Source organism: Homalodisca vitripennis, chromosome 4 (assembly GCF_021130785.1).
Source record: "Homalodisca vitripennis isolate AUS2020 chromosome 4, UT_GWSS_2.1, whole genome shotgun sequence".
Classification (NCBI taxonomy): domain Eukaryota; kingdom Metazoa; phylum Arthropoda; class Insecta; order Hemiptera; family Cicadellidae; genus Homalodisca; species Homalodisca vitripennis.
In genome coordinates, this window is record NC_060210.1 from 42,495,857 (window position 1) to 42,516,624 (window position 20,768).

Here is a 20,768-nt window from a genome sequence, read left to right on the forward strand (position 1 = left end):
CCTAGTCTTAAATGGCACTGATTAATCATACTGCATTAAGATTGCTGCTGTAATCGTAATGATACATACATAAAGAATTATTTTGTCAAACGATTGGAAATAAGAATATTAGTAACTACCTAAAATTTAAAAAAAATTGAAATACAATAGATATTAAAAAATGTATTTAATTAAAAATTTTATTGAGAATAGTAATTGATCAAAATGCATTTAAGAAATAAAAATATAAACATTGTAATAAGTAAAAGAATTATGAGCATTGGAAAACAGCCAGGCAAGAATCAACCTAGGAAGAGATTATTCATTGGAAGTTTCTACATTAAAGAAGTTTGTCCAGTAAGTTGAGACTTATTCAGCAGCCAGACTCTTAGTATAGTCTTTAACTTCCTCTCCTCTTTATGTATGCAGGTGAGAGGTTACAAAACATCCTCCTATGATGAGTTTTTTTGCATTTTGTTGTGTTAAAATGGGTATAATGAACTGTAAACAGATGTAATGACCATCACACCTGAAGAAAGAAACTATCATGTGCAGGGGAGGGGAGGTGGAGGGGGTTAGTATCATATACATGGTGATGGAGGGGTTGGAAAGAGTAATTTCTAAAAATTAGAAGATCAAATTGATCAAAAGAGACATTTTAACATTATTGGAAAACCTTTTTTTTAATATTAGGTTTGAATTTTTGTAGTTGGAGAAATAATTACAAGATTACATGAAAAAGTTTTTCTGGTGATTTTCTTAAAATTTTATACTTTACAAGAGTATTTACTGGTTTTCAGCTTCAACACTTCTTGGGCATGTTAAGAGTTTATCGCTTATTTTTTATATTGATAAAGTCTGCAAAGCTGGGCATTTACATTAACATTTTATTTTTTTGGAATATTTAAATTGGATTTATAAAAAAGTAAATTGGTTCAATTTTAACTTTATTAATACTAAAAACAGAAAAAGATTCAGACACTCGCTTTATATCAAAATTCCTGTTTTATATAACTTTTCCAAAAAACTGTAACACAAAAGAGGGATTGAATTTAAAATTTTGAGTTGGGGGAGTACTCATGTCAGGACGGAAAACTACATATTTTTAATGCCACAAAATTGGCACTATTGACCTAAAATATTCCTTTAGGGTTTTCTACCTGTAAACTTTAGCAGGTGAGGGAGACTAATCACTCTGTATAGTAAAGTGACTGACATAAATCCAATGTTTTGGCAAGCGTCTTTTACAGTAACAGTATCCATTAGAAATTTCCTAGTATTTCTTTACGCTGGGCTAATAAACCATTCTGTAGTTGAGATTAAAGAAGAATAGTACCATTTGAGCTGTTTCAAGGTTACTGAGTGTTAGACTTTTTGGACTAACTAAAATATTGTTGGTGTACTATCATTGCTAACAATATGAAATATCTAGGACATAACAAACTGTTATTAATTGTAACACTAGATAATGTGGTGTAACAATAGTATAAAATAGATGTTACAATAGATAATATGCCAATAGTTGGTGTTCTTTGTCCAAAGTCTAGCAAGGTTTTTGTTGTTCTAGAATTAAACAACTTTGAGAATGAGTTGACTACTAGGTTGCAATTGTGGTTTTCACTTGGCATATAGTCATGTCATCTCTACAAACTTCGATATATTGAGTATTTGCTATGTTCTTGTCCACGGAACTTAAAATAGAATTCAAGCAAATTTATGCTTAAAATATACTTGATTGTAAATTAATTCACAATAAATAATGAAAATCTCTTAAAAATTACCTCTGTTTAGTTTTGCTTACAAGCTAATAAGGCAAAACGTTGTGAAAATTTAAAATTACCTTCACTGACAAATTTACCTTTTAATTAATGTTTGCTAAATTAAATTACTAGGCAGTTTAATTAACAAGTATGTATGATAACTTTAAGAAATAAAAAAAGTTAAATCCCTGGGACAGTAATGTAAAAGAAGAAAGTAAGTAAAATAGGTTGGTTATTCAGTTATTTTGGTTTTGTATTGTAAGAAGCGAGTTCTGTTCACACAAGAGCCAACCAATTGTGCTCCTGTCTATATGTGATCAATAGGACATTAGTCAAGTCGAGTTGCATTGGCTTTAGAGTCTTTACACATCATCATGTCTGCTGCCATCATCAGGTAAAACATTCTGTACTGTTCACTTTATAACAATATTAGGAAACCATAATAATGTAAGATGCTACATTTTTATTGCACTAATCAGGACATAAAAGCAATGTTATATATTTTTTGATTGCATTATTTTTATTTAAAGAGGAACCTAAGTTAGATTAATCAACAGTCTGGGATCTATGTGACAAAGATTTGTTAGTACTGTACTTGTATATTCATTTCAGTTCGGTTACTTTATGTCATAATAAGTTTAAGGTGTATTGTTATCAGTTTTGTATAAGTAGTACTTTATGTGTTTCACATCACAAAGGAACTCTACTTGTTTTGAAAAACAAGTTCAATATTCAAAACCTGTTTAGTTCCTGTTTTTGAGAACTATGGTAAGACTGAGTACATAGTAATTTAACATTAGGGATTTTCTGTCATTGCATAATTAACATATTTGAAATGATAGCAAATGTCTGTAAAAATCCTGTTTCCTTCACAATCCTTCCATCGTCAATAATAATGTTCAAACAAAGAATTTTTTATTCTTTTAACCTTTCTCCTGATCCCTTGACATCCCTGTACAATATCAATCAAGTGTGTATAATTTGAATTTCTGTTGATCTCTTGGGCTTTGAATTATCCAAGTTCCATTGCTTTTTGCAATATTGTGCCTGGCATGTACAGTTTTGCAGTGGTGTGAGGAGATCTTTTGAAATAAATGTATTTTTACCTAATACAATGTTGAGTTTAAAAATTCAAAACAGTAAATTGTATTATTAAACAATTGAAGTCCACATTCAAATGTTGGTAACTTAAAGTTACCGTTTTGTTAATACATTAAATTTGGTAGAGTATTTAGTTTTTAATTCAAATAAAAGATGTTATTATCTTTATATTCGATACAGTGAACATACAAACAATTAGAAACTAATAACCTGCATTTTGTGGGCTATAAATTTTGAATTAGTGTCACTTTGTACAGCAAGCTAAGAGTGTGTGGACCATAAGTGTGAAATGGAGCTGAACTTAACATTCACATTGAATTATTTCCCATAATAGCTATGTTACGTGTAGAAATAGTATGTAGCGTAGCTGTTATAAGAAGGGTTGATTTCAAGTCAAGTCTGTGACAGTGTCAGATTTTAAACACAGTACTGAGGAGAAGGTGAAATGGAGCTAAACTCAAGATTTGCAAATAGCATGATTAAGTACAGTTCTTAGCTTCAGTACATATATTCTACAGTCAAATTAAAACCAACATGTTTTCCCAATGAATGACAAGTTTTATTTATTTAGTAATTGAAAAATTCTTTCAACTTTTCTCCCTGGACATAGCAGCTGCCTTCACCTCAGGAATAGAGAGAAAAATTAACTTAGCAAGGTATAAGATGAGGAGAATAAAGAAGGTGTGAAATTAGTTCAAATATGACAGAGCCTCTTCTATTACATGTTAGGTATATGGATGAGCTTTATCATATTGCAAGATTTTGTTGTCAGAGTTGTTTGAGAGTTTGTCATTGCACCTTATTCCAGAAAACCAGTTACTTGAATTCGGTGAGCATCCTAAAACACTCAAAGTTATATAGTGTGTGATTGTATTTCGAAATTTCTCAACTGAGGAAAATGTATTTCGATATTCAGCACTTTGTTTTTAATCTTCCTAATGATGGATGCTTGACTCATTCAATATCAAAACATTTAAAAGGGAGTTGTTTCCTTTGTTACACTACTAAATTTGTTTGCTGTATGTTTTCAACTGTAAAATAAATCGCGTGGTTCCCATTGTTCACAGATTTTATGGTATCTATTTGTTAAATAATGAAGCCAATATATCTCTTAGATGTTCAATATAGTTCACAATATGTTTAGGTTATTCACTGATCATTTTGGATCAAATTGTTTACAAGTTTGCAATGATGATCATCTTCGGCAGTAATTAAATGTCCATTGCTTGTTTCATCGACATGTTTCTCTCAGGCTAGAAACTAGAAAATTTGACTATCCATTGATAAAAAAGAATTATGATCTATTAACAGAGTCATCACCATTCACAGCCTTTAAATGACAATGAATCTAAGTAGAAAGAATTATTCCAGCAGTTAAAAATTACTAACAGCGCACTGTGTAAATCATGTTAATTAGAACATATCTCTGCTTCATGAAATACACTGATCTCAAACCTGAAAATTTCATCTGGCACGCTCCTGAAAGGTAATTGTGTTTGTGTTCTACAAGCTTGTGTGCATTTTTCTACCTATTTTTATAAAATCCCCCTAACATTGCTAGGGGGATTTTATCAAGATGAAGTGATTTATTAGCAAAAATGTATTTACTAATAAATTATATACTTACCAAAGCATTAACTGCTGCAAAAGTGTAAATGAACTATGTATCAAAGATTTAATTTGATAAAATATTGTAAGTTATTATTTTATTATTGCACTTTATTGAGTTTTAACTAAGTTAACTAATCCAATAATTTGATTTTAGAGTGAAGACAGCTGATGAGAGAATAACACAGTCAATAAGCCAGTTCAACATTTATTTGACATCAGTTTTAGGTAAGATTACAATGGGATATTCGTAAAAAAGTTTGTTTTGTGTTCATACAAAAATATTTTGGTTCTACGTAACTATTTGATTGTTCAATGAAGACTCTAGTATAAAGTAACAAAGTTTTTTCTTTATGTAACCATTCCTAACTATTATTGAATATTATGTTTGTTTTTAGTGTAACTATTGTCTTTATTCATTATATTATTAGTGACAAACAGCACAAATCGTTATTTGAAACATCAAGTGGTATAAATTATGTAAGTTTAAATGTTATTTTTTCTGGCCTTGACTTAAAACTATCAGAACAAAGGTACCCATTAGATGTAATGACTATTTATGAATGAAAATATACATTAATTCAAACTCGTACAATTGTTGCTCATGAAAAAAGTTAACAATGAGGCGTAATTGTTTTACCCTCCTGAAAAATTGTGCTCAGCACTTACGCCACTCCATTTTTGGGATGACGAAATGTCCAAAAATATTTTTGCTACAACCTTTTTAAGCCATTATGATGAAGATGTCCTAAAGTGTCAAATCTGTGAGGTTACATGTAAACATGCTATTGTTATAGAGCAATAATGAGAACTTGAAAGTCTGTGATACTAATGGCAAAGTATAGGCAATGTTTGTCTTAGTTATTACGTCTTAGTTACATAGTTGTTTTATTTATTTCATTGTATATTTTCTCATACTGGGAGAACAATTAAATAAGGCAGCAGTGAAATTTGTACCAACCGTATTTTTACACAAAATTTGAAGGAGTGAATATATTACACAATATTTAAGCAACAATATTTTGCAGTAAATGTTGTAATTCAAAATGCTAGTAATAATATACTCTTCCAAAATATTCCTCCAATGTTATATGTATCAGTCCAAATCTAAAATGTTGGATATGTTTCTTATTTTAATGTAGTGCAATATATAAATACAAACTTTTAGTAAGGCAACATGGAAAATTATACATTGTTTTGTCTTTTAGTGATATACATCTAAATGTACGTTTCAATATATCACTGATAAAAAAGTTAAAAAGGAGACTTTCGAGAGACATAATAAGACTCTTAAGTGAAAGATTTTACAATCCAAGTAATTTTGCATTACTTTTATTAGTATATTGACTACAAATATACATTTTTTCATGTCAATGTTTTTCCATTAACTTGCAACAGTTATTTACAAAATATTTTAAGTTTGAACCTTTTCTTAATTTCAGTAAACATTGGAGTTTTTGCAACCGGCAGTCTATACAGTTGGACTTCCCCAGCCATTCCAAAACTACGAGCCCCAGATTCCTGGCTGCACATTAACACTGATCAGGCCTCATGGGTTGGGTCTCTTATAGCCTTGGGGTCGATGTTTGGACCATTTGTAGGAGGTTATCTAGTGGACTTGGTTGGGAGGCGGCCTGTGATGGTAGTTGCAGTAGCGATGGGTCTCATGTCTTGGGCAGTGCTCTACCACGCAGAGACAGTCTGGGAACTGTGTGTGGCACGGGTTGTAGCAGGCGTGGGTGGTGGCATCATCTTTACAACAGTACCACTCTACTTGGCTGAAATAGCTCAGGTAAACTTGAAGAATATTTTAATCTTTAAAACCCATGTACTAATGTGTGCAGAAACTTAATGAAAATATGCTTTGCAGGATGAGGTACGAAGTGCTCTGGTGTCTCTTTTCAACGTGTTCTTCACAGCAGGTCTTTTATTAGAGTATTTGGTTGGGCCGTACGTCTCATACTGGTCACTTGTGTGGGTATCCTGTGTGGCTCCTGTTATCTTCTTCATTTGTAGTCCATGGATACCGGAGTCACCATATTTCCATCTTCAGCACCACTATGATCAAAAGGCCTACAATAATTTAACGTGGCTAAGGAAAGGCGCATCTGACGAGCAAATTGCTGAGGAACTTAGAAAAATTAAGGTAAACCTCAGTTTTTACTTGCTTTGAAACATTTAATCAAATTTAAGAATCAAACTTTAACAAAGCAATTCATAGTTTGCATTGAAGATCCACACAATAGTGTCTATTTGTTGTAAATTTAGTTTTTTATATCTGTTCTTTGTGTAGTTTATTGGAATTTGTATACTGTCACTCAGTTTTAGTTTATTATCTTGTATAGTACACAAAACAGTAAAAGAATATAAAACATGTTTTAGGACATTTTTTAAAGAAAGAAAATTTGAAATGTTTTTTTATTGTTAGCACATTACTTCAAAATGGATGGATCAATTTAGCTATTTTTCATTTAAAAAGTTTATAATAATCCAAATTAGGCTTTTATGGAAAGGAAAATTGGAAATTTTTAAATATTAGGCTACATAAATTCTAGATTCACACGGAAATTGGAGATTCCAAGCGTTGTACGTTTGTGATGCAAAAGCTAAAATGTACGATAATGTTTAAATTTAGAATGAATATTAAAATAATATACCTATTTCCATTTTAAAATATCATAGAGCTCAACTATGTTACATCATAACTACTCTCACATAGAAAGCTAAATGTTCCGATTTTATTTATTTTCCCCAATGGTGTAATATAATTCAACCGTTACTAAAATATATGGAGCTGTTTTATTAAATATAATATATTTTTGTATAGAAATTCGAGTTATTCTATTGGTCCTTAAAAAAACTGTTTCACACTCCTAATTCAGGGCCTTGAAACATTATTCTTTAAATTTAATGACTATCACTTATGTCAGGAGTGTTTGGTGTAACATTCAAAAAGGATATGCTTGTGACATTCCAATTATCCTGTGGAAAATTGTGCGCAAAAAGCCATAAACAAAACTACATTATGTTAAATTATCCCAAAAAAAAATCACATTCTCATCAGTGATGTCTCTATAGCAATGTAAACTACATGATACAAATACAATGATATTAATGAAACTGAAATTTTAATTCAGTGTTTAACTTACTCGTACATTTCAATATTATAACAATTAAAGTCATAATTACATGTTATATAAAATGTGAAAACAACTATTTATTTTAATCAATATTATAACAATAGTCTCTGACCACGTATACAGTTACAAAAAACTGAAGATAATCTATTTCAGGAATCCCTTGAAGAAGCAAGGAACAATAAAGGTTCAGTGATGGACCTGTTCTCTCGAAAAGGTAACCGAAACGCTCTGCTGCTCTCGTGTGGGTGTATAATGTTCCAGCAGCTCAGTGGTATCAACGTCATGCTCTTCTACTCCCAGACAATATTCCAGCTGGCTGGTCAGTTCTCTCTAGATCCCAGTGAGTCCTCGGCTCTGGTCGGGGTTATACTGCTGTTGGCTGCATGTGCAGCAGTGCCTTTCACCCATGTTTTTGGCTTGAAGATAATGCTGCTTGTTTCTAGCCTTGGCATGTCATTCTTCCTGGTAGGTCATTATCTGGTGATTTAATAACTCTAATTCCATTCGAATTGTTAAGACAACACTTGTACATGTCAAACTATAACTTTTCAAATGCGATTGATAATGTTTTATTACATTTTAACTCAATCTCAACTCATAGCTAGTCAGTCATAATGTATTTTAAACTACTAGAGGTAGAAGATGCACAAAACGATAAATGCCTTAGTTGATACAAGCCAAAGGGTAATTCCATTTTTGCAGGTCTTTTGAAGATTTGTGAGAATAACCTGGTGAAATTTAAAGGAATTCAGGAACACATTTTATGACATGTTACAATAGAGCATAGTACAACTGTTTAAAAGAAATGGTTTTCCCTATTATAAAACAAATTTTTAAACATAATTATTTTACTAATTTTATTCTTTATCCTTTATACAAATTTTTTGTTTGAAAATGTATTAAACTTAAGTGGATTTTTAGGAATATAGTATAATAAAGTGAGGTGATCCAATTCTTTTCAAATTCAATGGCCCCCCATGAGTGCCTAATTGGCTCACTGATAAAAAACTACAACATTACAATATTAAGGGGACAGCTTTAGATGTATTTAGCTCTTACTTAAAAAATAGATCTCAATATGTAGTATTAGAAAAAGATACATCTCTGTGTAAACAATAGGAAGAAAACTAATAGGACACCTGGAGATATATTTCTAAAATCTTTTAGGTTTGACTTTTGATCCTAATTTACAATGGTATCAGCAAATTGCAGGGGTTAAAAGTAAACTTAGTACAAGTCTGTTTGCAATTAAACGTTTATGTGGTGAACTTTAGGAGAAAGCTCTTATACAATCTTATTTCTGGCTTTTTCACTGTCATTGAACTTATGGTTTGATTGTTTGGGACTCTTCTTCAAATGCAAATGAAGAATTCAACATCCAAAAAAAGCTGTCAGAATATTGGCAGGAGTCAATAAATATCATAGTTGCAAAGAACTTTTCAAACGTTTTAAAACTTTGACACTGTTCTCTTAATATATACAACAATGCCTACTTTGCCTCCGAGCTAATTTAGATAAAGTAAACTAAAGGAAAAATGTTCACAATTTATTATGAAACAAAAAGTTGTAACAATATCAACCTACCACAAACTAGACTAGCTAAAACCAACAAAATCCCAATGATGATGGCTATTAGACTATTCAATAAGTTACAATTAGATATAAGGATACTAAGTGATATGGAGTTAAAGATAAACTAAATTATTTTCTTTGTAAAAGATCATTCTATTCGGTGGAAGAGTAAATCTCAACAGTGTGAACGAAGCAAGACTTTTAGAATGTTCATTGTTTTACAAAATTATTTGTGTGGAATATTGTTTGGCAGAATAAAGTTCTTACTCTTATACAAGTATATTACACTACAGTACAACTTGTAAACTGGTATCACTTAAATTTACAAATGTAATCTGCTTGTTTTATTTTACAGCACAATATAAGTGACTCCATAAGTCTGGCACATCTTACTTTATTAAAAGGTACAATTACAGGGTCTAATGGGGCTGTACTTTTTCCTGCTTGATGAGGGAAAGGACATATCAAATTTCCGTTGGATGCCGCTGATCAGCCTTATTGGATATGTTATAATTTATTCCTTTGGTAAGTGCTTTGGTACAAGTTGGCTTGTCTTGCATGCATTAAAATATTTTTTGGAATATTTATATTTTTAAATGCCTTAATAATAAGTCAAATATGATTATTTTAATAACGTATGGATGTTTGAGAGTGTAGCAGTTGTTATTTCAGACTAAAAGATGTTCAAAAGATCCTCAACATTTTCTTTTTTCACTTTAAGACAATTTTATTAATACATGTTTTCTTGCAAATTCACACTAAAATGTATTAAGTAACTACGATAATATTGGTACAATACAAGTGGTTCCAAGGTCTCAGTGTAATTCTTAAGAGTGTTATATTTACATAAGAACAAAAAATGGCTGACTGACTACAGTCTTAGTGAAGTGACTCTCAAGGAAAAGTGTGTGACAAGTGGTAATTATCCAACAAATGTTACTTAATTTGTACACTGAACTAACCTGGATCATCTGTAAGTCTACTCACTAATAGATATATCAAAGACATTGATTTTTTGCATATAAAATCCAAAGTAAATATGCGTGAATGATGATTCAAGAGCTGACCTAATTACAAACGGCAGCAATTTAAACTCACCAGAAATTATAAGATCTAATTTTTAAGTAATTTTTTAGACTTGAAATAAGACAATTCTTACAATCTTTAAAAAAAATAACAAAACTATTCTTTACTCATAAAAATGACAATTTCCAATTCTTGCTTCATACAATAAGCATATGACGTCACACGGAATAGCCAAATCACAGGTGACTAGACACTCCAACTCATCACCATCTGGAATAACAGCTGTGAGTGTGTCAACTCAGTCTAGGAGTGATGACCGGCTGCTGCTGACACTGCAATCATACACATAACTGACCTCACTGTATACTGCTGCCTGGCTTCCATCGCCTACTCAGCCTAGATATTCGTACCTGACTAGGAATTTGATTACACCTTGTAATCAACTACAATAATTATACTCTTGACCCTTCTCAGAAAATTACATTTTTTAAACAACATACTGAGAAACCCAGAAAACTTTTTATACAAACAACATTTACAGTTTGTTCCCTAATACTCTGACACACATTGAAATGCCTGCCAAGTACCCATGTGGAGTCTGTACCATTGGGGTCAAATACTCAGGAATAAAATGTACAGGTCCATGCGGTATGTGGTATCATGCAGGATGCCAGGGTGTGTTGGAAAAAAATCTTAAAAAATGGGACCATCAACAGACTACAGTTTGGAAATGTATAAAGTGCAAAGACCTCTCACAAGAGACAGACTCAAACACAAGCTCCCCTATTCAAAATGTACCAAATATAACTACCAAAAATGATCCTGACTTCCTGAACAATTCTGTAAAAGAACTTGAAAACAGCCTTATGGAAAACAATTTTTTTGAGAACGAAACTAGTGAAGAAGAAAAACTAGAAATGGCTGCAAAAATAGGCTCTGTTCTTCTCAACGAGAATAATTCTTTAAAAGAACAAAATCTTAGAATGAAAGCAGAACTTGCCAGCTGTGAAGAAAAAATTGAAGACATGATAAATAGGGAAGATAAATACACTGAAAGACTTGAAAACTTACAAAATCAACTGATAGAAATGCAGGCTCAACTTGACAGGGAAAAACGACTACGACTAAATAGTCAAAATATCTTTGAAGAGCACGACACTAAACTAGGACGTATAATTGATGACTACTCAAAAAAGATAGATAATCAAGAAAAAATTATCAAAAACCTAAATTTAAAAATTGAAAATCAAAGTGACCTTATCAATATGCCTGAATCATTTAGTATTTCTACCCAAACCCCAAACAGCGAAAATGCAAATTCATCCACAGCTAATTTTTCATCTCTGCTATATGAAATCCTAAATATAAATAAAAAACAAGAGCACATGGAAGATATGATCAGAACACTGACATCACAGATCAAACCTTTTTTTACTACCACAGAGATAACAGATATTATTAACTGAAGGAAAAACTGAACCATCACCATTTAACAAATACTGAGATAACTCATAATAACACCTTGACCCCTGGAATCAGTCAAACCAGAAGAACAAAACTGAATCATCATTCTCTGATAAAGGCTCATCCCATAACACGATACCAGATGGAGGAGGACTTTAAACAACCAAAACAAACCTTGAAGAAAAATGTTTTTAGTGTCTCCCTCCAAGCAGCAAAGTATCGAAATGCATGTAAAGTTGACTCTCACTCCAACCAAATAACAAATACTTTCAACGTTCAAATTGGCCCACCAGTGACTGCCAAACTACTAGGAGAAAATGAATCACTTGAACAATTTTTCACAAAAAATATAGAAGAAGCTACCAAATTGCATATCTCCTTCTCTTCTATCACTAACCCAGGATCCTTGAGCACACCAGGACATCAGATGAACTGCCAAAAAAGGGAACCTTTTTTAACACTTTCACTGCCGCCTCCTAATTTTGACAACTTTCTTACACTGCCGCCCATTTTTAACGATTTTTAAATATATATAATTTTTTAACTAATTATAAGAAAACCATAGGACTTACATTTTTTTAAAGCTAAGTTCTTCCTCTTTCTACACAGATGCTCATGCATAAATATTTTCAAACAGAAAGTCTTGGTTGAAAACTTAAAAACATAACGTTTTTTTTGTAAAAAATAAAAAGTTGACCAAAAAACATCACCATGTACTAGTCTGTAGCATAATATATTTTTTATTATTTTTTTCTGTATTTAGAATTGTCATTACTAACACTATAGCTACACATGTTTACAATTAAAATTTACTTATGCTGAAATATTTTTTTTAGTGTGGAAAGTCTTGAATAATAAAAAATAAAAAATAAAAAATAAATAAAATAAAATAAACAATAAACTGTAAAAATTCTGTAATAAACCAATTATTTACAAAACACAAGAATAAATGTTTTTATTACTAATTTGCTTATATTTGTTATTTGAGTAAAAATACAATGTCAACAAACTTACTTGCATCTCCAAGAAGTCCATCAGTAGTAAAATCGGGATCATTATCTGTGTCATCTTGGAATAAATCATCACTTTCACTGTCACTTGAACATCTGAGTAACTCTTCTAGAACTTGATTGTCTTCAATACTGTTACGATTCATTGTATTTTACTCACAAAACAATCATAAACAAACGTAATAGCAAGCAAAACAATAACGACGCAGACGACGAACTACGGTAGCAGAACGACAACAAATAGCCGACGCCCGACGCGAAGCGGTAAACAAACCACTTTTTTTCCGATGTTACAGATGACTGCCAACAACATTTCATAGATTATAATACATAGAGTAAGAAACAAAAACATCGAATTAGCGAATGACTATCAATGCCGAATTTCATAGTCGTTTAAATGAGTTTTTATTACTGTAAAAGTCGGCGCCGTCAAATGACGTTGTCGGCAGTCTATAGAACTCCTTGCGCGACGTCAAATTACGTTGTCGGCAGTGAAAGTGTTAATCCAACCCTCAGAGAAAAAAACAAAATTCAAAACTGGACAGCTATAAAATACAACCCCAAAAACTATTTAACAATACTGCACCAAAATATTTGTGGGCTAAGAAAAAAAATTAGATAAACTTCATCACCTTCTTCGTGACACAAATCCAGCTATTGTGGTCCTTACAGAACACGGTTTAAAAAGAGAAGAATTAGAACTAACACCAGTTGAAGGGTACTCTTTAATAACACACTATAGCAGAGAAAATCATAAGTTAGGTGGAGTAGCCATATTCGCAAAGGATGTGTTAGCCCCCAGCTGTAAATCAATTGACATATCCCACCTCTGTCTTCAGTTCAGCTGTGAAACAGCAATGATATCTATTGAGTCTGGAAAAAACATTGTACATATTCTCGGAATATACAGATCACCAAGTGAAAATGTAAGGGCAAGTGTAAATACTCTAGCAAACATCCTCGAGCATATACAAGCACACAACAAACAGCTTGTACTGATTGGTGACATCAATATAGACAGACTGAAGAATACGGTGGATAATACCACTTTAGAAGATGAACTTACTTCTTACCAAATCAAAAGACTGCCTTTACCAGCCACCCGCATCACCCATAATACTGCGACCTCAATTGACTGTATATGCACAAATTTACCAGAAGACAACATCGACACAGCCATAATTCAGTCCGGACTCTCTGACCACACTGCACAAATTTGCAGGATTCACAGCTATGAATTGAAAACTTCGTCAGAGTATGCTTACAAAAGATGTTTCAGTAAATGGAACCTTGATACTCTTACATCTATCCTTTACAATAAAAATTGGGACCAAACTCATCTCGCTAGTGACTCAGATGCAGCATACAATATCTTTCAAGGGATCCTACAAGCGTCTCTTGACATTGCCTGTCCCAAAAAGAAATGTATTAAGAAAAGAAAAAAGAGAACTTTCCCCTATGACAATGAGGCAGAAAATTTTAAATTTGACTTTCTAAAGGCTCTACATAAATATGAAACAACAGGAAATGTGCAAGACAAAGAGATCATGGTAGAAAGGAAGAAAAATTATGACAAGAAACTCAGACAATTAAACCAAAACGCAAATGCAAACTACATCAAATCAGCTGATAACATGAATAAAGCCCTATGGAGCCTTATAAACAATGAAAAAAGAGGAAAACCTAACTAAAATATCCACAAATGCATATTAAAATTAATAACAGAGAGACTGATAGCCCTTAGGAAATAGCTGAACATTTTAATACTTATTTTACTAATGTAGCCGAGCTGACGCTGAAAAAGAATAGACAGGTCATAGGGAACCATGACATAAATGCACCTGACCTTCGAACAGAAATAATCTGCCAAGAGTCCTTAATTCTTACACCAACAAACAATTACGAGGTCAGGGATATTATAAACTCCCTTAAATCAAAACAGTCAAGTGGAATGGATGAATACTCATCTAAGCTTGTCAAATACTGCAAAAAAGAACTGACTCCACCTCTTGTAAGTATAATAAACAAATCATTCAGCCTAGGCCAGTTTCCCTCTGCACTAAAGTTGTCGAAAGTATACCCGAAGCACAAAAAAGGATCTACAAATGATGTGCAAAATTATCGTCCTATCTCCCTGATTTCAACATTTTCAAAGATTATTGAAAAAGTTGTCCTCATCAGACTTATGACACACCTCAAGAAGCTAAATTTAATCAACGACTGCCAACATGGATTCTCAAAAGGAAAATCTACCATTTCTGCCATAATTAGCCTAATTGAAGACATTATTGACCAAATAGACAAGGGACAATACATCTCCGCACTTCTTCTCGATTATAGTAAGGCATTCGACTGTTTGGGACATGACCTGGAATGTCCTCATTTAAAAATGAGGACATTTTTAAATTTTTAAACACAACATTCCTGATAAGGAATCTCACTGCAGAAGGTGTTTGTGCAGCTGCTACAGCCTCTCTAAACAAGGCTCTGAATTATTGTAAAACAAATGACCTGGCTATAAACCCACGAAAAACAATACAAATTAATTTCAGTAAGAAAAGAGACACTACTCCCAGCATCGCCAATGTAACAGTTGAAAATCATGTAAAATTTCTTGGAGTCATTCTGGACAGAAACCTAACCTGGACTGAGCAAGTGAACAATGTCTGCAATAAAATTAGCATCTGGAATATATGTTGTTCGACGCATTAAATGGATCAGCAACTTGGAATCAGCCAAAACAGCTTACTACTCATTAGTAGAAACTCACATGAGGTAGGACTTGCAGTTTGGGGTGGCTCCTCAGTTGGAAACCTTAATAGAGTTCTTACCCTACAGAAAAAAGCCATCCGAGTTTTGGCTGACTTAGAACCAAGGCAGAGCTGCAGACATGCCTTCCAGACACTCCAGATAATGACTGTTACTGCGCTATACATCCAAGAAGTTATCATGTATGCACACCAGAAGAATCTCAAAACTGGAAAGGACCTTCATCACTACAACACACGTTATGCAACAAGCTACACTCTACCCATACACCGCACAGCACTTTTCGAGGAGAAACCAACCTACATTGGGCGAAAGCTATGGAACCATCTACCACAACCATTAAGAGAGCTTCAGGGTAACGCTTTTAAAAAAGCACTCCATGACTTGCTTGTTGGACAGCCTTTCTACACCATTGACGAATTCTTGAACCAAGACTGGAGGCCTCAACTGGAACTCAACAATCGCTCTCAAATGTGATGCATCATCGGACTCAAAAATTATTTTTTCAAAACAAGTTTATCTAATTTCTGACTCTATTACTGTTCTTGATGAATATGCTAATAAAGAAGTTTGTCTATTGTCTATAAATTACAAGATCTTATAAATTGTTTTTAACTCTCTTGAGTAGTGTACTATAAGTATCCATAATGTCGCTCCAAAATGAAGTGGTGTAACTGCTGTAATTAAAAAAAAAATAATAATTTCCTCGTCCTTGACTAAAAACCATTTGAAAAAAGATCTACTAAATGTTGTGATAAATAGAAATATACATGTAAATGTATTTATGACTACAACTGCAGCTTATGACAAAAGTTAAAGGTGAGGCATGATTTATATATTCTTATAAACAATTATGTTGCAACACTTTTGCCCTTGTTTATATTGACGATGAGAATAAAGGATTCAAACAGTAACCAAAATAATTTAAAATGTATTATTTTAACACAAACATGTATTATTTTAGTTGAGTTCTGTAAAATATTAAACTTGACTTTTGAACTGGCTGTTTGTTTCCAACACTGTAAATAGCCTATGAGCTGACAGCCAATTTGCATACATAATCTGTGTTTTGGGATGTAGAAATCTTTATGTATATGTATTTTCTTGATCAGGAAAAAGGCAAAATCAGATATGAACAAAATAATAAGAGAAAGTAAATTACATATTACAAAGTAAACTTGTTTTATCTGAAAAATTACATTCTAGAACATTAGTATCACATTAGCAAATCTAAGTTGTGCAATCTGATCTCTTCTTCAGGTAAATAACTAACCTATACAATCACTCTGTAGTTCAGTTTTAATTATCAGTGTTGTGTATAGTTTTTATTAAGTGCATGTTTTAGAGTTAGTGAAGTTGACACACAACATGGTAGTTGTGATTCCTGACTTAGGCGTGCCACAACGCTTTGGTATGGTTTATTTCAACCTAGTTTATAATTATGTATTACCTGAAAGTTATTTATCTGAAGAAGAGATCATATTGCAGATCTCGAAACGTAGTGTTACTGATTTTTTGTTTCACTGAACGATGGCAAATGTCCGGAAAAGTCCTGTTTCCTTCACAATCCTTCCATCGTCAAAAATACACTTTACCCACATAATTTTAAAAAGAATCATTTATACAAACTTTTATTTCATTTCTCCGTAATATATGTTCTTTTGCATAGGATTTGGGCCTCTACCGTGGGCGTTGATGGCAGAAGTGTTTCCTCCGAATGTAAAAGGCCTCGCATCTGCTCTTACTTCTTCATGCTGTTGGGCCATGAGCTTTCTACTGACCAAACTGTTTCCACTTCTAGTCGATATTATTGGTGCTCAGTACCTTTTCTGGTCTTTTGCTGCATTTTGTATACTTGCGTTCTTATTTGTCTTGATTTTGATACCTGATACCAGAGGTATGAGTTTCCAAGAGATTCAAGATCTTCTTAATAAATCTTTGATACCAGACCAAATGCCTAAGTTAATTTGTATAGAGTTTTTCAAACCAGTCTAGTTTTGTAATTTTGTTTAATACTTTGAATTATAAAACTATTGTACTAGTATATTTTTATAATGTTACTATATTTAAAATTTATTGTAATGATCACAGTTGGCTATGTTATTTGAATTATTTAGTATTGTTGATATAACATAAATTTGTAATTGTAGTGAATTGGACAAACTGCATTTTCTGTTTTTTTTTTTATATATAATAAATTAGGTTTACAAGAAATGGTTTTAATTTATTCCATACGATATTTTCATTGATTGGTCGTAAAACAACATAAGTACGGTAGATAAGTGACATAAGGAAATATCATGTCCTTGTAAATAATATTTGACTCATAATTTGTATTTTCTATGTACGTTCCTGCATGTATTAACAGAAATCAGCTGCTTGGCGGTAAACAGATGATAGATTGAATTTTTTGGAAGTTTTTAAATACATATAATAACTCAAATAGATAACTACATATTTTCAAGTAAAAGTCTTACTACCTGGGAGTCCACATTATAGTCTTATCAAATCAGTATTTGTTGTTCTTTAAATGTAGCTATCTCCAAATCTCTTTAAAATGGCTTGGTATTTTCTTCCAAAGTTTTTTTATTTTAAAATTAATGAATAACAATTTTACTTTTAACATTTTCATCTAAACACATGAATTTGCACAGAAGTTTTTATTAAATTATCATCTTAATTTTATTTTTGATCGGGCAGTTCAAAACTTTGGCATTGGTTACATTGGGACCTTTTAAAGTCATTGTCTTGGGCATGTAATTTACAAAACTAATACTTAAAAGATGTTATTTATCACAGATTTAATTGAGCAGATTTTGTTAATATACAGAGGCTGATGCCTTGTTTGAATGCACAAACTGCTAGACTGCTCAGGGTGTACTATACTATAAACCACTTTGGAAAAGAAGGTAGTACCTCAGAATTTTTAAATGGTTTTGCTAGATTTCATAGAAATCAAGAGGAGATTTCTTTTGCATTTTCTCTAATCATGGTCCCTAGGAACTAAAACCACTTAAATAAAATTACAGTAGAGTCCCGCCGATCCGAACCCCGCCAATCCGAAAATCCGCCTAATCCGAACACGGCTAGGAGAAAATATAAAATTGCTAAAAAGGCAGGAAAATAAATTAAAACCAGTTATTATAGTAAAACGTAAGTTTTATTTCTCAAAGCATTTACTTACTGACATATAGAAACTGAAATTACATTTGAAACGTTAGATGATACATACATTGTACGGAATTTATACTGTTAATAAATGAAACATAGTACTGTACTGTACTGTATTTATAATGTACAAACCCCTACGCAAGGATTAGCAAATAATTTGTACTTTAACTTGGACACAATAAGGGATAAAAACGTAAAACAAAACACTGCAAAACCCAACACTTTCTTAAGACCTAAAGTCAGTGATCTTCTTTTGACGCAACACACTAAAACGACTGGACGATGCAATGTTTCGCCAACGCCGAATGAACATTACGTCATTGGGAGTAGCAGCGGCATGTTGCTCGACGTAGCGTAGAGCGAGGTCAAAGGCACTTGCAGCTGCGCTGTGTGGAACAATATCGGTAGTTTGGGCGTCTCCCTCATCCTCACTGCTACATGAGTCATCAGCTGGGACTCCTTGCACCTGTGCCACGATGTCTTCGTCTGTGTACTCCTCGAAGCCTTTGTCATCTACAGCCGTCCACTCATCAACACACTCCTTCTCTACATTTTCGCATCCCGGTATTTTTTTTACAAGAGGAAGAAGTTCGCATTCATTTACCGGTGGAACAACCTCTTCAACAAACTGCAGATCAGGCCAAAGATTTTTCCAAGATTTCTGCAGAGCTCCTACGCTTGTGTTCTCCCAAGCCTCTGCCACCCAGAAAATTACATCTTTGATCGTGATTTTCTTAAGCTTTTGGAGAATTGTGAGGTCTTCATTTTCCTCAAGCAGGCTTCGGAGCAGCTTTTTCCGATAATTTTGCTTCAACGCTTGTAGAACTCCTTGGTCCATTGGTTGTATGATCGAAGTAACGTTCGGTGGTAGAAAAATGGCTTTTATATCACCAATAACCAGCTCTAAGTCATCCGGATGGGACGGAGCGTTATCTATGAGTAACAACGCTCTATCAGGCAGTCCATTTTCTTCATTGTAGGCTCTCACGTTGGGCACAAATTGTTTCTCAAACCATTCTTGAAACAAAGCACGATCCATCCAAGCTTTCTTTTGGTTTTTATAGTAAACCGGCAGAGCGTTCATATTCATGTTTTTAAAACATCGAGGTTTTTTGGATTTACCGATAACCATCAAAGGTATCTTATTGGTGGCGGAAGCGTTGCTGCATGCTAATACGGTTAGTCGTTGCTTATCCATTTTAAATCCTGGAGCGGACTTTTCTTCTCTTGAAGCTAGGCTCTTTGTTGGCAACGCTTTGAAATTTAGCCCCGTTTCATCAGCGTTGTACACTTGCTGGGGTGAGTAGGAGGATGTAATTTCTTTGAACTCCTGAAGATACTCTGCGGCTGCGTTGCTGTCTGCAGACATCTTTTCGCCAGTTACAGTCAGTTGCCTGATACCGTGCCTTTTTTTCCACCGATCTAAAAAACCGCAACTAGCCGAAAATGACGGATCGCCTCCCATAAGGATGTTTAGTAGAAGCGCCTTTTCTTTAATAAGAGGGCCGGTAATGGGAATGCCTTTTTGTCTCTCTTGAGAAAACCACAAGTAAAGTGCTTCATCGAGTTTGTCATACGATGACACAGTAGTAGTTTGACGTTTTTCTAGAGTGTTTTCACTTGTAACAGAGCAAAATTGTTCGATTTTTGCCCGCTTCTTTTTCCAGTCACTGATCGTCGCTTTACCGACACCAAATTCAATTGAAAGTTGAGTAGCACTTTCACCATTGTCTAGTCTTTTGAGAACTTCGAGTTTTTCTTTTAACGTACACGAGTTGTGTTTACGTTTACTAGCCATAATGATATCGGATATACGCACAGAGCAGAGCAAAGAACAAACAAAACTGCAAACCACAAACTACAGAATACACAGTAAGAGCACGTGCTGCGCGTATGGAAGATTGCACTAAACTGTCGTCTCGCCACTCGTCACCGGGGTGGGTGGTGGAGGGGATAGGGGTGAGGTAGTGGCAGTCCAATAGTTTTGCGCGCCACACTGTTTCAAGGTCACCGACCAACTCGCCCCGCCCACCACAGACAGGTGGCTTCTACTAGATTCATTACGCACAAACAATGGCACTCAGTTTCGACCACGCGATGTTACCGTACAAAGACAGGAAGCTGTAATATTATTATTACGTTTAATACGTACTTACTATTGTTTATTG

General features: G+C 33.4%; 2 protein-coding genes across 2 annotated transcripts; one reads left to right on the forward strand and one right to left on the reverse strand.

Moving 5' to 3' along the window:
- The first annotated feature begins 2,113 nt into the window (after nt 1-2,113).
- On the forward strand, nt 2,114-18,643 carry LOC124360993 (facilitated trehalose transporter Tret1-like). The gene is made up of 7 exons (XM_046815031.1): nt 2,114-2,133; nt 4,606-4,676; nt 5,891-6,240; nt 6,319-6,594; nt 7,742-8,053; nt 9,577-9,685; nt 17,099-18,643. The coding sequence occupies exons 1-7, from the start codon at nt 2,114-2,116 to the stop codon at nt 17,422-17,424; spliced, it is 1,464 nt and encodes a 487-aa protein (XP_046670987.1). The 3' UTR covers nt 17,425-18,643.
- A 183-nt stretch (nt 18,644-18,826) lies between these two features.
- LOC124360994 (jerky protein homolog-like) lies at nt 18,827-20,398 on the reverse strand. The gene has a single exon (XM_046815032.1). It carries the CDS (start codon nt 20,396-20,398, stop codon nt 18,827-18,829), a length of 1,572 nt encoding a protein of 523 aa, XP_046670988.1.
- Between the last annotated feature and the right edge of the window lie 370 nt (nt 20,399-20,768).